This window comes from Ornithorhynchus anatinus, chromosome X1 (assembly GCF_004115215.2).
Source record: "Ornithorhynchus anatinus isolate Pmale09 chromosome X1, mOrnAna1.pri.v4, whole genome shotgun sequence".
Lineage (NCBI taxonomy): Eukaryota > Metazoa > Chordata > Mammalia > Monotremata > Ornithorhynchidae > Ornithorhynchus > Ornithorhynchus anatinus.
In genome coordinates this window covers 16,100,373-16,112,941 of record NC_041749.1, presented here as the reverse complement: position 1 = coordinate 16,112,941, position 12,569 = coordinate 16,100,373, and the positions used below count along the sequence as shown (strand labels likewise).

General features: G+C 44.5%; 1 protein-coding gene across 7 annotated transcripts in view; it reads left to right on the top strand.

Moving 5' to 3' along the window:
* PKHD1 (PKHD1 ciliary IPT domain containing fibrocystin/polyductin) overlaps positions 1-12,569 on the top strand; it is a 344,877-nt gene that overhangs the window by 151,323 nt on the left and 180,985 nt on the right. For all 7 annotated transcript variants that reach the window (XM_029050691.2, XM_029050690.2, XM_029050688.2 and 4 more), the window contains 4 exons: positions 2,111-2,318; positions 6,272-6,429; positions 10,371-10,562; positions 11,742-11,867. In XM_029050691.2, coding sequence (XP_028906524.1) covers positions 2,111-2,318; positions 6,272-6,429; positions 10,371-10,562; positions 11,742-11,867 — 684 coding nt within the window. The remainder of the gene's footprint in view (positions 1-2,110; positions 2,319-6,271; positions 6,430-10,370; positions 10,563-11,741; positions 11,868-12,569) is intronic.

Sequence of the window (12,569 nt, the reverse complement as noted above, 5' to 3'; positions counted from 1 at the left end):
GGCACCAACAGCGGGTTTATTGGGCAGTTAGATGGAATTTCCTACTGAAAAGTAACTCCTTTTGGAAATGACGCCTGTCTTCTTTGTGGACAGTGTGTGTGGTAGAGCCCTAGGTAGGACAGATGCTTCTAGCTCTGAGGCAAAAGCACAATCAGCTAGACCACCCTGCCAGTTTTGGGGGTAGTAAACCAGGATCACATGGGCCCAGGTGGGTGAATGTCTGTCAGCTCCTCAAATTCTTAGATGTAGTCAGTTGTATTTATTGAACACTTATTGTGTGCAGAGCACTGTACTAAGTACTTGGGAGAGAACAATATAACAATCAACAGCAGGGAAATGACATTTCCCTGCCCACTGAGAGCTTACATCCTAGAGGAGGAGATGGATATTAATATACATCAGTAAATTACAGATATGCACCTAAGTGCTGTGGGGCTGGGCTGGGAGGGGGATGAATAAGGGGAGCAAGTCAGGGTGATGCAGAAGGGAGTGGGAGAAGAGGAAAGGAGGGCTAAGTCAAGGAAGGCCTCTTGGAAAAAATGTGCCTTCAATAAGGCTTTGAAAGTGGGGAGAGTAATTGTCCATCGGATATGAATAGGGAAGGCATTCCAGGCAGAGGCGGGATGTGGGCGAGAGGTCGGCAGTGAGATCGAAGTACAGTGAGAAGGTTAGCATTAGAGGAGCGAATTGTGCGGGCTGGGTTGGAGTAGGAGAGCGGTGAGGTGAGGTGGGAGGGGGCAAGGTGATTGACTGCTTTAAAACCAATGGTGAGGAGTTTCTCTGATGTGGAGCACATAGTCAGTGATAAAGTACCTGACTCTTGGGGGTCACAAAATGAAATGTTGGAATCTCTGGGAAGGGATGAAGAGTGAAACCACTGGGTCACTCAGTGATATTTATCGAATGCTTACTCTGTGCAGAGCCTTGTGCGAGGTGCTTGGGAGATACAAAACAGTTGTGTTGGTAGATGCAATCCTTGTCCTAAAGCACTATTTCAGATCATTTGTGGGCTTCCATTGGTGAGATGATTCCCGATTAATTAATTGAAAGTTGCCTGGATCTGACTTCCTGGTGATGCCCAGTGAAGAAATTCTTGAATTGAATGGAAGAAGCCAAAGAGGAGCTGTGGTTGGCCTTTGATTAAAATGTTCAAGCACTTAGTACAGTGCTTTGCACACAGTAAGCTCTTAATAAATACGATTGAATGCACGAATATTTCTAAGCTTAACGGGGCTGAGCCCCATGCAGTCAACCAATGTAGCATGAAGAGAAAATATTAGCCCCTGATTCAGTTTTACTTTACCCAAAAGTTAAAGAAAAACACTCAGCGAAGAGAAGAAAACTTATTCTTTAATAGGATGATTTATGTCTTCATTTGTGCCTGACCCATAATTAGGAAGTTTGGATGATGTATTAAAAAAAAAAATGAAATTATCACACAAGTTAACTGCAAAAGCGCAACCACTAATCTATGTAAAAACAACAAGACCTTTTAACCACAGGACAAGAATTGTTGGTAAAGACCCAGACATAAATGAAGAGGAAAGTTTAAAATAATTTGAAAATGATATATTGGAAGTATACTTTGTAGTTAGTAAGTCCAGTGTTTATTACTTTTCATAAGTGCAGCAAGGACAGACAGTATCTTGCTGTGGGCTAAAGGTACATTACGATCTATGGCAAAGTAAGCCAGAAATTTTTTTGCAGTGGGGAAGTTTTAGCCATGAGTTCTCCTATGTTACTCTGTGCTCTGTTTTTTCCTGGGAAACGTAGTCTTGCTTCCTGCTGGGAAAGGAAAAGGGTAAAGATCAAGTGGAGGTGGGGACCTAGGCCCTGGCTTGGCCTGCAGGTTGTGACTTTTGTGAAACATGGCATTCTACAGTGTCTTTGCCCCTCATTTTTCATAAAAGTTACAACTAGCTGGCAAAACTAAGGCCTGTTTCCCCTCCTTCACTGGCTTAAGCCAAGTTAGAGAGTTACTTGAGACTCCTCTTTCTCAGACCCTGTCTGTCAAAATATTCTGACCTCACATCCTCCAGCGGAACTGGCCACCATTTTCATTATTTTCCAGGCAGATTTTGTTTTGTCTTCTCTTCCTGGGTGGTTTCAGGTCGAGTGCCAAGAGTGAGCATCACTTACCTGCGGGCAGCAGCCCAGGCTAATGACACAAAGTTAGCCTTAGAGGAGCCTGTGGACTGGCAACCGGGGGATAAAGCCGTTGTCAGCGGACTGGGCCTGGAAGGCTCTTCTCAGCAGGATGAGATCATCACCATAGCAACCGTGCTGGATGCAGACCTCCATCTTCAGTCACCTCTGAGGTATGTAGTCCTTGGCCTGACTTGGTTTCTAAAGAAGTGAAAAAATAAAACCTCAGAAATATATCAGGATTTAAGCATCGGCTTCCCTGCTCTTCCCAGGGAGGTTTTTGGTTGAAAACTGGGACTTCGGGTCACCATTGAAAGCTTTCATGTCTTGCCCTTCCCCCTCGATGCCTGTGAGAGGAGAGGGCTGGAAAGTAGGCTTGAAGTCACCTAGCATTAGGAAGATCTCTTCTATAACTTGCAGAATGTTGTGGGACGCAACTGAGGGTATACTCAGAGAAGCAGTGTAGCCTAGTTGAAAGAGCACGTGTCTGGGAATCAGGGGACCTGGGTTCTAATCCCGGTTCCGCCACTTGCCAGCTGGGTGACCTTGGGCAAGTCATTTAGCTTCTCTGTGCCTCAGTTTGGGGATCTGCAAAATGAGGACTGTTCTCCTTCCCCCATATACTCTGAGCCCCATGTGGGATAGGGATGGTGTCCAACTCGGTTATCTAGTATATAGACCAGGGCTTGGCACTTTGTAAACGCTTAGTAAAAAACACTATTATTATTCTCATTATTATTATTGTTGTTCATAAATAGAAATCCTGGGGATCAGTGCACTGTAGACTCGACAGTTTGGGAGAGTCTCAATATGAGGAAATTTTCTAAAATTGTCCAGAACAGTCCACAGTCTGGGAATATATTGATTAAATCAGGAGGGACAGGCAGCTCTTCATAGATGGATTCTGAACCTAGATTTTGGATCAAAGAACTATTAAGAATGAGGCACCCTGAATGGCATAATAAACCTGATCTCATCCCAAATTCTCACCTTCCAGATTTGTTTAAAAACCTCAAACCCGTCACAGATTTACACTTACCTCTTTAGAGGGCGGCAAAGACCTTGCTATGTGTTCAAACCCTGAGCTTGACAGTCACAACAGTGACTTGAAAAGTTTCTAAGTGCATTTGGCTTAAACATACCCAAATCCAGGATATTGGGGTCGGGCAACAGGAGACATCGTGTGGAAGAACAAACAACTAATGTTGAGGGTTAGAAGGAGGAAATTCTGAAGTCTGAAGACATTCAGCAAGGAACTGCTTCTCTAGCTTTCTCTTTGGGTTTCCCGAATCTCGGATTAATCCCTCTTATCTATCCCAGCCCCTCACCAGCCCGTATAACAACTGGGTTTTGTTGAGCACTTGCTATGTGCTAAGCTCTGTACTAAGCACTAGGGTACACAAGATAATCAAATGGGGCTCACAATCTAAGTAGGAGTAAGAACAGGTATTATATTTCCATTTTCCAGATGAGGAAACTAAGGCACAGAGAAATTGAGTGATTTGCCCAAGATCACGTAGCAGGCGAGTGGCAGAGATTGGGATTAGAACTCAAGTCCTCTGATTCCCAGGCCCATACTTTTCACACTAGGCCATGCTGCTTCAATCCTTCAGTCACTCAATCAATCATTGGTATTTATTGAGCACTATGTCTGTACTATGTGCAGAGCACTGTACTAAATGCTTAGGAGAGTACAATGCAACAGAATTAGAGGACACATTCCCTCCCAAAATGAGCTTATAGTCTAGAAGGCTTGCGATCCTTCATCCCTTCAGTATGCTGAGGGTTTTTCTAACTGGATCAGTGATTTGAGCTTATCTCTAAAGTCTATTCTGACTTTAGATTTGAAACACTCCCAATTCCCTTCTATCAGTTTGGTCAAAAATATCAAGGCAGTCATGGCATGCATCTGCCTCTTCAAAGGGAACATAGGTCCCAGAATCCCTGTGGCATGATTTTCTCTGTGTAGTTAGATTGCTCCTCAGTTATGGAAGGTTGGAGGGAAGTGGGGACAACTCTCTCTGACTGACTGAGAAACTGTGGGAGGACAAGGGCTCTAATTTCCGAGTATTCAAAACTCCAAACTCTCTGCACTCTTGAGTATAACTGATCTTTAGAAACTGTTAGAGAAGGCTTATGTTACATTAAAGAAAAATATTGTACTGAAGAAAGAGAATGACACTTTCACTTTTATAAAACTAGCAACATCGAGTTTCCGAGGGTCAGGAATGCGAATCTCTTCGGAATGAGTCAGAGCAGAAACCATCAACTGAGGCAGCGTGGCTCAGTGGAAAGAGCTTGGGAGTCAGAGGACATAGGATCTAATCCCGGCTCCTCCACTTGTCTGCTGTGGGACCTTGGGCAAGTTGCTTAACTTCTCTGTGCCTCAGTTACCTCATCTTCAAAATGGGGATTAAGACTGAGAGCCCTAGGTGAGACAACCTGATTAGCTTGTATCTATCCAGCGTTTAGAACAGTGCTTGGCACATAGTAAGCACTTAACGAATGCCATTATTATTATTATTATTATTATTAACTGATAAAACTAGTCTCTTTAGAAACTTAGGGCCATTTGGAATTAAACAGAAACTCCTTATCATCGGCTCTAAGGCACTCAATCATCCTACTTTAAAACCTCACTGATCTCCTACTACAGCCCAACCCATCCACTTCCCTTCTCTAATTCCAACCTATAAACTGTACCTCAATATCAATCTCTCTTGTTGCGGATTCCTGGCCCACTTCCTCCCTCCTCTTTTCCGTCCTTATACCCTGCCTTGTCCTTATCTGTTTTTATTTCATTGTCTCCTCCTCTAGACTAACTGTAAACTCCTTGTGGGCGGGAACTGTGTCTACCCACTTTATTGTACTGTGACTCAATGTAAAGAGCCTGCGCTTGGGAGTCAGAGGTCATGGGTTCTAATCCCGGCTCTGCCACTTGCCAGCTGTGTGACTTTGGGCAAGTCACTTAACTTCTCTGTGCCTCAGTTACCTCATCTGTAAAATGGGGATTTAAACTGTGAGCCCCATGTGGGACAATCTGATCACCCTGTATCCCCCCCAGTGCTTAAAACAGTGCTTAGCACTTAACAAATACCACCATTTTTTTTTTAGTCTACCAAGCACTTGATACAATCCTTTGCACACAATCAATGCTCAAAAATACCATTGATTGGCCAGACTCCACCCTCTCCACTTTTAAAGCCCTACTAAAATCACGTCTCCTCTAAGAGACCTTCACAGACTAAGCCCTCATTTGCCCTATTTACCCTCTTTTCTGTGGTGCCTCTGCCCTTGGATCTGTACTCCTTGTCTTATGCCATCAGGTCATTTCTGACCCGTAACGACACCATGGACACATCTCTCCCAGAACGCCCCACTCTCCATCTGCAGTCATTCTGGTAGTGGATCCAGAGAATTTTCTTGGTAAAAATATGGAAGTGGTTTACCGCTGCCGCCTTCCATGCAGAAAACTTGAATTTCTGCCCTTAACTGTCTCGCGTGCCGCTGCTGTCCAGCACGGGTGAGTTTTGATTTGTAGCCGATTGCCTTCCACTCGCTAGCCACTGTCCAAGTTAGGAATGGAATGAGTAGGCCTCTGCTTGGCTCTTAGAGTGATAGAGTACTGGAAACTCTCCAGGTGTGACCCTGAGAGGGGCTGTACTCCTTAAACACTTGACATTCACCCAGCCATTGAATGAACACACATATATAAAAATTGTTGAATGTGAGGATGTAAGAAAGTTCATAAATGCTGGAATTAGGTGATGGGTTTATAGAGTGTTGAGAATTCAATGGGGAAAGCTTGCTAGAGGAAGTGGGATTTTAAAAGGGTTTTAAATGCAGAGAAAACTGCGGTCTATGAAATTTGTAGAGAGAGAGAAAGGGAGTAGGACAATTTAAATGAGGGGACAGAGTCGGGGAGTTTGAGAGTGAGGTAGAGTAGGAAGGTTAGTTATTCCCATGTCCTGTACCTAAGAAGTTCATACCAACCGTGAGTCTACCTAAGAAATTCATACCAACCGTGAGTCCTGTGAATGAGGAAAAACGGTCAGTCGTGCCCTGAGATATTTCTTACAAATTGCGGGCCACAGTGGGTTAAAGCGTGTCTGGGTTTGTGTCATAGGTATTCTCATGGCTTCGTGGAGCAGCGGGTAGCAGGGAGACGCCTCGTCCTGAGGGCAACGGTGGCTCTACTCAGCAGAAACATCGTAATCCGGGGAAATCTCACGGGAGAGAGGATGGCTCATCTTGGACTGTGTGCTGAAGCTGGTCTTACCATAGGTGAGGGGAGTTCTGGTGGGAAATCCCCGAATCGGGTAGGCGACCAAGAACAAATACAGTCAGCTACATCGCTTTGAAATTCATTCAGTCGTATTTATTAAGTGCTTACTGTGTGCAGAGCAGTGTATGAAACAGTTGGGAGAGTACAATGCAACAATACATAGACACATTCCCTGCCCACAACGAGCTCAGAGTCTAGAGGATAAAGATAATTATGGTACTTATTAAGCACTGTATTAAGCACTGGGGTAGATACAAGTTTATCGGGTGGGACACAGTCCCTGTCCCACATGGGACTCGAAGTCTTAATCCTCATTTTACTGATGTTTCATCAGTATCTGAAGCACAGAGAAGTTAAGTGACTTGTCCAAGGTCACACAGCAGAAATGTGGAAGAGCAGGGATTAGAACCTACTTCCTCTGACCTCCAGGCCCGTGTTCTTTCCACTAAGCCATGTACATCATATTGATGGGTGGGCGTGGCTCTAAATAGAGTAACCCTGAAGCACAACTGCTGCAGGAAATTGAATTCATTTTTTCCAGATAACTTTTGACATTGAAGTATGAAGTTTTGGTAGTTGAACTGAATTTCCTTCAGATGAATACTTTCGATTGACTTGAAGCCACCCCAGGAAGACTCCAAGCATCTAATGTGATGCATCAAATTAGCAGGTTCTCAAGAAGCTGCTGATGATTAGGAACTACCTGGTCCTGCCATTTTACACTGGGAAGACACAGTGTACCAAGAGAGGAACCCTCTGTCTTCTCACCTCCTTCCATGGAAAATGGGGGTAGGGATCATGGAGCTTGAATCCACTCTTCAGGTTCTTCCTTCAGGGTTACTCTAGTCCTACCCACATTGAATTTGCAGAGGAAAAACCATTTGATTAGACTCTAAACTCTCCCCTTCTAGACTTTAAGCTTGCTGTGGGCAGGGAACGTGTCTACCAGCTCTGTTGTATTGTTCTTTCCCAAGCGCTTAGTACGGTGCTGTACATGCAGTGAGTGCTCAGTAAATACCATGGATTCGTTGTGGTTCCCCAAGGGCACCCGGTTTCCCACTTGTCTGCTGTGTGACCTTGGGCAAGCCATTTAACTTCTCTGTGCCTCAGATACCTCATCTGTAAAATAGGGATTAAAACTGTGAGCCCCACGTGGGACAACCTGATTACCTTGTATCTACCCTAGCACTTAGAATAGTGCTTGGTATATAGTAAGCGCTTAACAAATATCATAATTATTCATTGTTATCATCAAATATAGACCAAGATTACACAAGCCCAATCCATCATGCAGCCAGCCTTTTGTTACTTTCTCAATAAATTGGGTCCCTACCTCTGCTGTGATCGGATAATGACCAAGTACTGATGCTGAGTCCTCCTCCGATCTGCACGGCAGGATACCCGTAGACCCTGTTAGATAAACTGTCAGATTATTATGGCAAATATCCCAAATGTATGGACATTTAGGAATAATGACTAAGCCTTCATTTCCTCCCAACACCCTCCCCTCTGTGTTGCCTATGAACTTGGTTGTCAATCAGTCATATTTACCGAGTGCTTACTGTGTGCAGAGCACTGTGCTAAGTGCTTGGGGAAGTACAATACAACAATAAGCAGACACATTCCCTGCCCAAATGGGCTTAGACTGTGTACCCCTTAAGCACTTATATATGCACCCCAGACTTACATCTGGAGTCAATGCAGGCTTCTCCTCTTGGAGAAGCAGTGTGGCCTAGTGGAAAGAGCACAGAACTAAGGGTAAGGAGATCTGAATTCTAATCCTGACTCTGCCACTTACCGGCTGTTAAATTTTGGATAAATTGTTAAACTTCTGCACCTCAGTTTGCTCATATATAAAATGGGGATTAAATGCCTGTTCTCCCTCCCCCTGTCATTGTGAGCTCCTTGGGGAACAGGAACTGTCTCTTACTTATTGTATATCATCTACCCCAGAGCTTAAAACAGTGCTTGTCACATAGTAACTGCTTAAAAAATTCCACTATTATAATTATTAGCATTATTAATGATGATGATGATAATAAAAATTGTGGGTGTCATTTTTCACTCCACCACTCACAACAGAAAATTTGGTCTTTAAAAAACCCGGAGGGGAGAGCATGCTCGATATCTTCCAAATAAAAACTGCTGCAAATCAATTCAACTCTCCAAGTGATCTTCCTTCCTGGGATCATCCATGATAAGGTCACTTTATTCGGAAGAGGATTTTAGGGAGGATTAAAACAAACTTCTATTTAGCTTGGGGTTGCCGGTGATAGTCTGCCTCATTGTGACAGTAAATTAAGGCCTGGGTTTCCCTGAATAATAGAATGAAGTAGCATCAAAATCAATCAGTCGTATATTTTGAGCCCTTACTGTGTGCAGAGCACTGTACTGAGTGCTTAGGAGAGTACACAATAACGAAGTTGGCAGGCAAGTTCCCTGCCCATAATGAGCTTACAGTCTACTTGTTCTCAGCTTTTTCAGGAATATGCTTAAAGGGCTGCAAATTAAAAGGAAGGGTTTACTAGGTTAGATTATGATAGTTGAATCTTGTTCAGAAAACACTTAGTCAATCGTATTTAATGAGCACTTACTGTCTGCAGAGCACTCTGTTGAGCACTTGGGAGAGTACATTATAACAATGAACAGACACATTCCCTCCCCACAAAGAGCTTACAGTCTAGAGAGGGAGACAGACATGAATATCAATAAATGAATTACCTTTCTAATCAGAAGATCTAGCATGTCCTCTCCAACTGACAGGGACCATTTCAGCCGGGATGAAGAGGGTTAGGCGTCAGTGCAGGGTTGAGCTGGGAGGACTGGGAGGCAGAAGTCCCGGTGGGTCTGTAGTATGAGGTGCTGAGTCACACTGTTCCCTGGCCAAGAATAATAATATTAATTGCGGTAATTTTAAGCTGGATGTACCAAGTACTGTGCTAAGCAATGGGGTAGGAGAATACATGAGGCTCACAGTGTAAGGGAAAGGGGGGAGACTGTAAGCCTGTCAAAGGGCAGGGACTTTATCTGTTACCGATTTGTACATTCCAAGCGCTTAGTACAGTGCTCTGCACATAGTAAGCGCTCAATAAATGCTATTGAATGAATGATTTGTCAGCTGTGTGACTTGTCAGCTGTGTGACTGTGGGCAAGTCACTTAACTTCTCTGTGCCTCAGTTACCTCATCTGTAAAATGGGGATTAAGACTGTGAGCCCCACGTGGGACAACCTGATTCCCTTGTATCTACCCCAGCGCTTAGAACAGTGCTCGGCACATAGTAAGCGCATAACAAATACCAACATTAAGTATTCAATCTCCAGTTTTTAGATGAGGAAGCTGAGATGAAGAGAAGCCAAGTGACTTGACCATATATCGCACAACAGCAAAGTGGAAGAGCCAGAATTAGAACGCAGGTCTTGGGATTCCCAGTCCTGAGGTCTTTCCACTAGGCTCATTGCTACTTCATAGATACAGGAGGAAACCTGTGTCCTCACACTCAATTCTCTGAATAACTGCTTAGCCAGTAGAGGCCATCTGGAGTCGTTGAAAGAAGTTCAGATTATTGAGTACTTATCCGAGAGAACCGAGCTCAGTGACGGTAATTTATTCAACCAGGAGTCTGACCTCAGTTTCTCCATCTGCTCATAAAAGCAGGAAAAAGAGGCAATGCAATAGTTGCCTTCGAGCAGATTTGAGCTCCTTCAAAGGAGGAAGCTGGTGGGATTCCAGGGTTAAGTGCTCATTGCTGCTGTTACTTTTTAATTTCTCAGATAAATCTATCCTTTGAACATTTTAATGTTATCAGCGTTAACTGTCAGACAAATTCATTGATTATGTGGCAGGCAGGCACCCATCATACCGCTATTCCCGGCTGGTGGGCAGAGACGATGACAGGAAAATAGTTCATGGGCCAAGTGCCAACTTCCCATGTTTTTTCAGATGCCTCTCAGCCCTGCCTTTACGAGCGGAGTGAAAGGAAGCTGGGCTCCAGGGACATGGGGGCCGTGGTCATCGTACAGTCCTTCCAGGGAGAGCCGAGCCGCGTCCATCTGCAGGGAGTGCAGTTCCAGCACATGGGTCAAGCGTTTCAGAAACACCAGAGTGCGTTGACTCTGGCTGGGCCCATGGGAGGTGAGTGGGTCGAGAAGGAGGCCTGATATGTAACAAGGACTCTCCCCTCTGGGACCCTCTGTCTGGTTCTTGGGTCACTGAGGGCAGGAGGTCAGCCATTGATGGCTGAAAATCTCGGTCTCATTTTAGAATTTCCGTTCACCCATGACAGCTATCCCAAGATTGACCTGAGTTCGGGTCATTAATCCCATCCTGGGAACTTAGGTGCAGCACAGTGAAAGCCCTTGTTCACATCCTGGATCTCCTTCTCCTGACATAGTCGAGAGTTCACCACTTTCCCAACCTTCAAAATCCTCCTAAAATCACACCTCCTTCAAGAGGCCTTCCCTGACTAAGCCCTCATTTTCCCTCTCCACCCTCCCCGCTGCATTAACTACACATTTGCCTGTGTACGTTTTAAGGCCCTCGATGCTCAACCCAGCCCCACAACACTTTACCATTTCCTCTCTGTAATTTATTTCAATGTCTGTCTCCCCTGGTAGCCTGTAAGCAACTTTTGACGCGAGATCATGACTATCCTTCCTATTGTATTGTACTTTCCCAAGCATTTAGTACAGTGCTCTGCACACTGCAAAGTACTCAAATACCATCAGTCCACTGCCCCTCAAAGCACCTGTCCCCACCTCTCCAGATCAGCTGTTATATTCCAAAAATATAGTGGGTAAGTCAGCTCACCTCTGTTATCTTCTAGATGTCCCCTTGACCTTGCCTGCCAGGTCCTTTGACTGGTCATGAATTTCAGAGGTTCCATCAATCAATCAATAGTATCTATTGATTCCTTACTGTGTGCAGAACACTATACTAAGCACTTGGCAGGGCCCATACTCTGTATCATATTTCTTTTTTTTTTTTGGACATATGGCTTTCACAACCATCTCCATCTTCATTTTATGTCGGCAGTACTAGCACCTTAGAGGGCTTTGATTTTCAGCAGTCACTTCACTGGCCCAGTGGCTCTTTTTTCTTTTATTAATCCCTCTATCTCCTTAACCCTGCAGTTAGATTATGTGTCACATCTAATTGATCAATCAGTCGTATTTATTGAGCGGTTACTGTGTGCAGTGCCCTGTACTAAAGCTCTAAGTGAATGATACTTGAAGAGGCATGATTTGAGCTTCTCTAGAAGGGTTGTGTGCTGTCCGTCCACTCTCTAGGCTAAACCTTTTCTTCCCCTTTCAGATTCATACATCCGAGACTGCTCCGTGTGGGATTCCTTCAACAGAGGCCTCAGTCTGTTGAGGACTTCAGGCCTCAGAGTGGACAGAAATGTGTTTCACAACATTTTAGGCCATGGACTGCTTGTGGGTAAGTCGGGGGAGCCTGCTGGCTCTCTCTCGACATTCTTGAGTGGAGCAAGGGGTCTTGTTAAAGGGACTGTAAGTTTGTTGGGGCCAGGGAATGTTTCTACCAACTCTATTTTATTGCTGTATTTGTACCTGCCCAAGGACTTTGTACAGTTCTCTGCACACAATAAGTTCTCAGTAAATTAAATCAATTGATTGGGTTGCAGGAGGAGACACAAGGTTTGGGAAACGGAGATGAAAATGGTTTTGGAAACTAATATTTCTCGATGTGAGAAGACTATATTTACGGCAAAATGGGATTTACCTTTCAGGATTCAGAGGATAAATCCTGTCTTGAGGGCCCCTCTGCCTATCCTCCCTTGTAGAATTCATATTTTGCCCACTGCTCAGAAGGAAACCCTAGGAGTTGGGAGTTCAAGACTCTATCCCTGCTAGTTCTCATGGGATGATGTTTTCACCCTCTAGGTTGGGCTGCTAATAATAATGATTGTGGTATTTATTAAGTGCTTACTGTGTGCCAGGCACTGTACTGAGCACTGGGGTGGATACAAGCAAGTGGGGTTGGACACATTCCCTGTCTCACAAGGGGCTCACAGTCTCAATCCCCATATTAAGGATGGGGCAACTGAGACCCAGAGAAGTGAAGTCACTTGCTCCAGGTCACACAGTAGACAAGTGGAAACGGCGGGATTAGAACCCATGG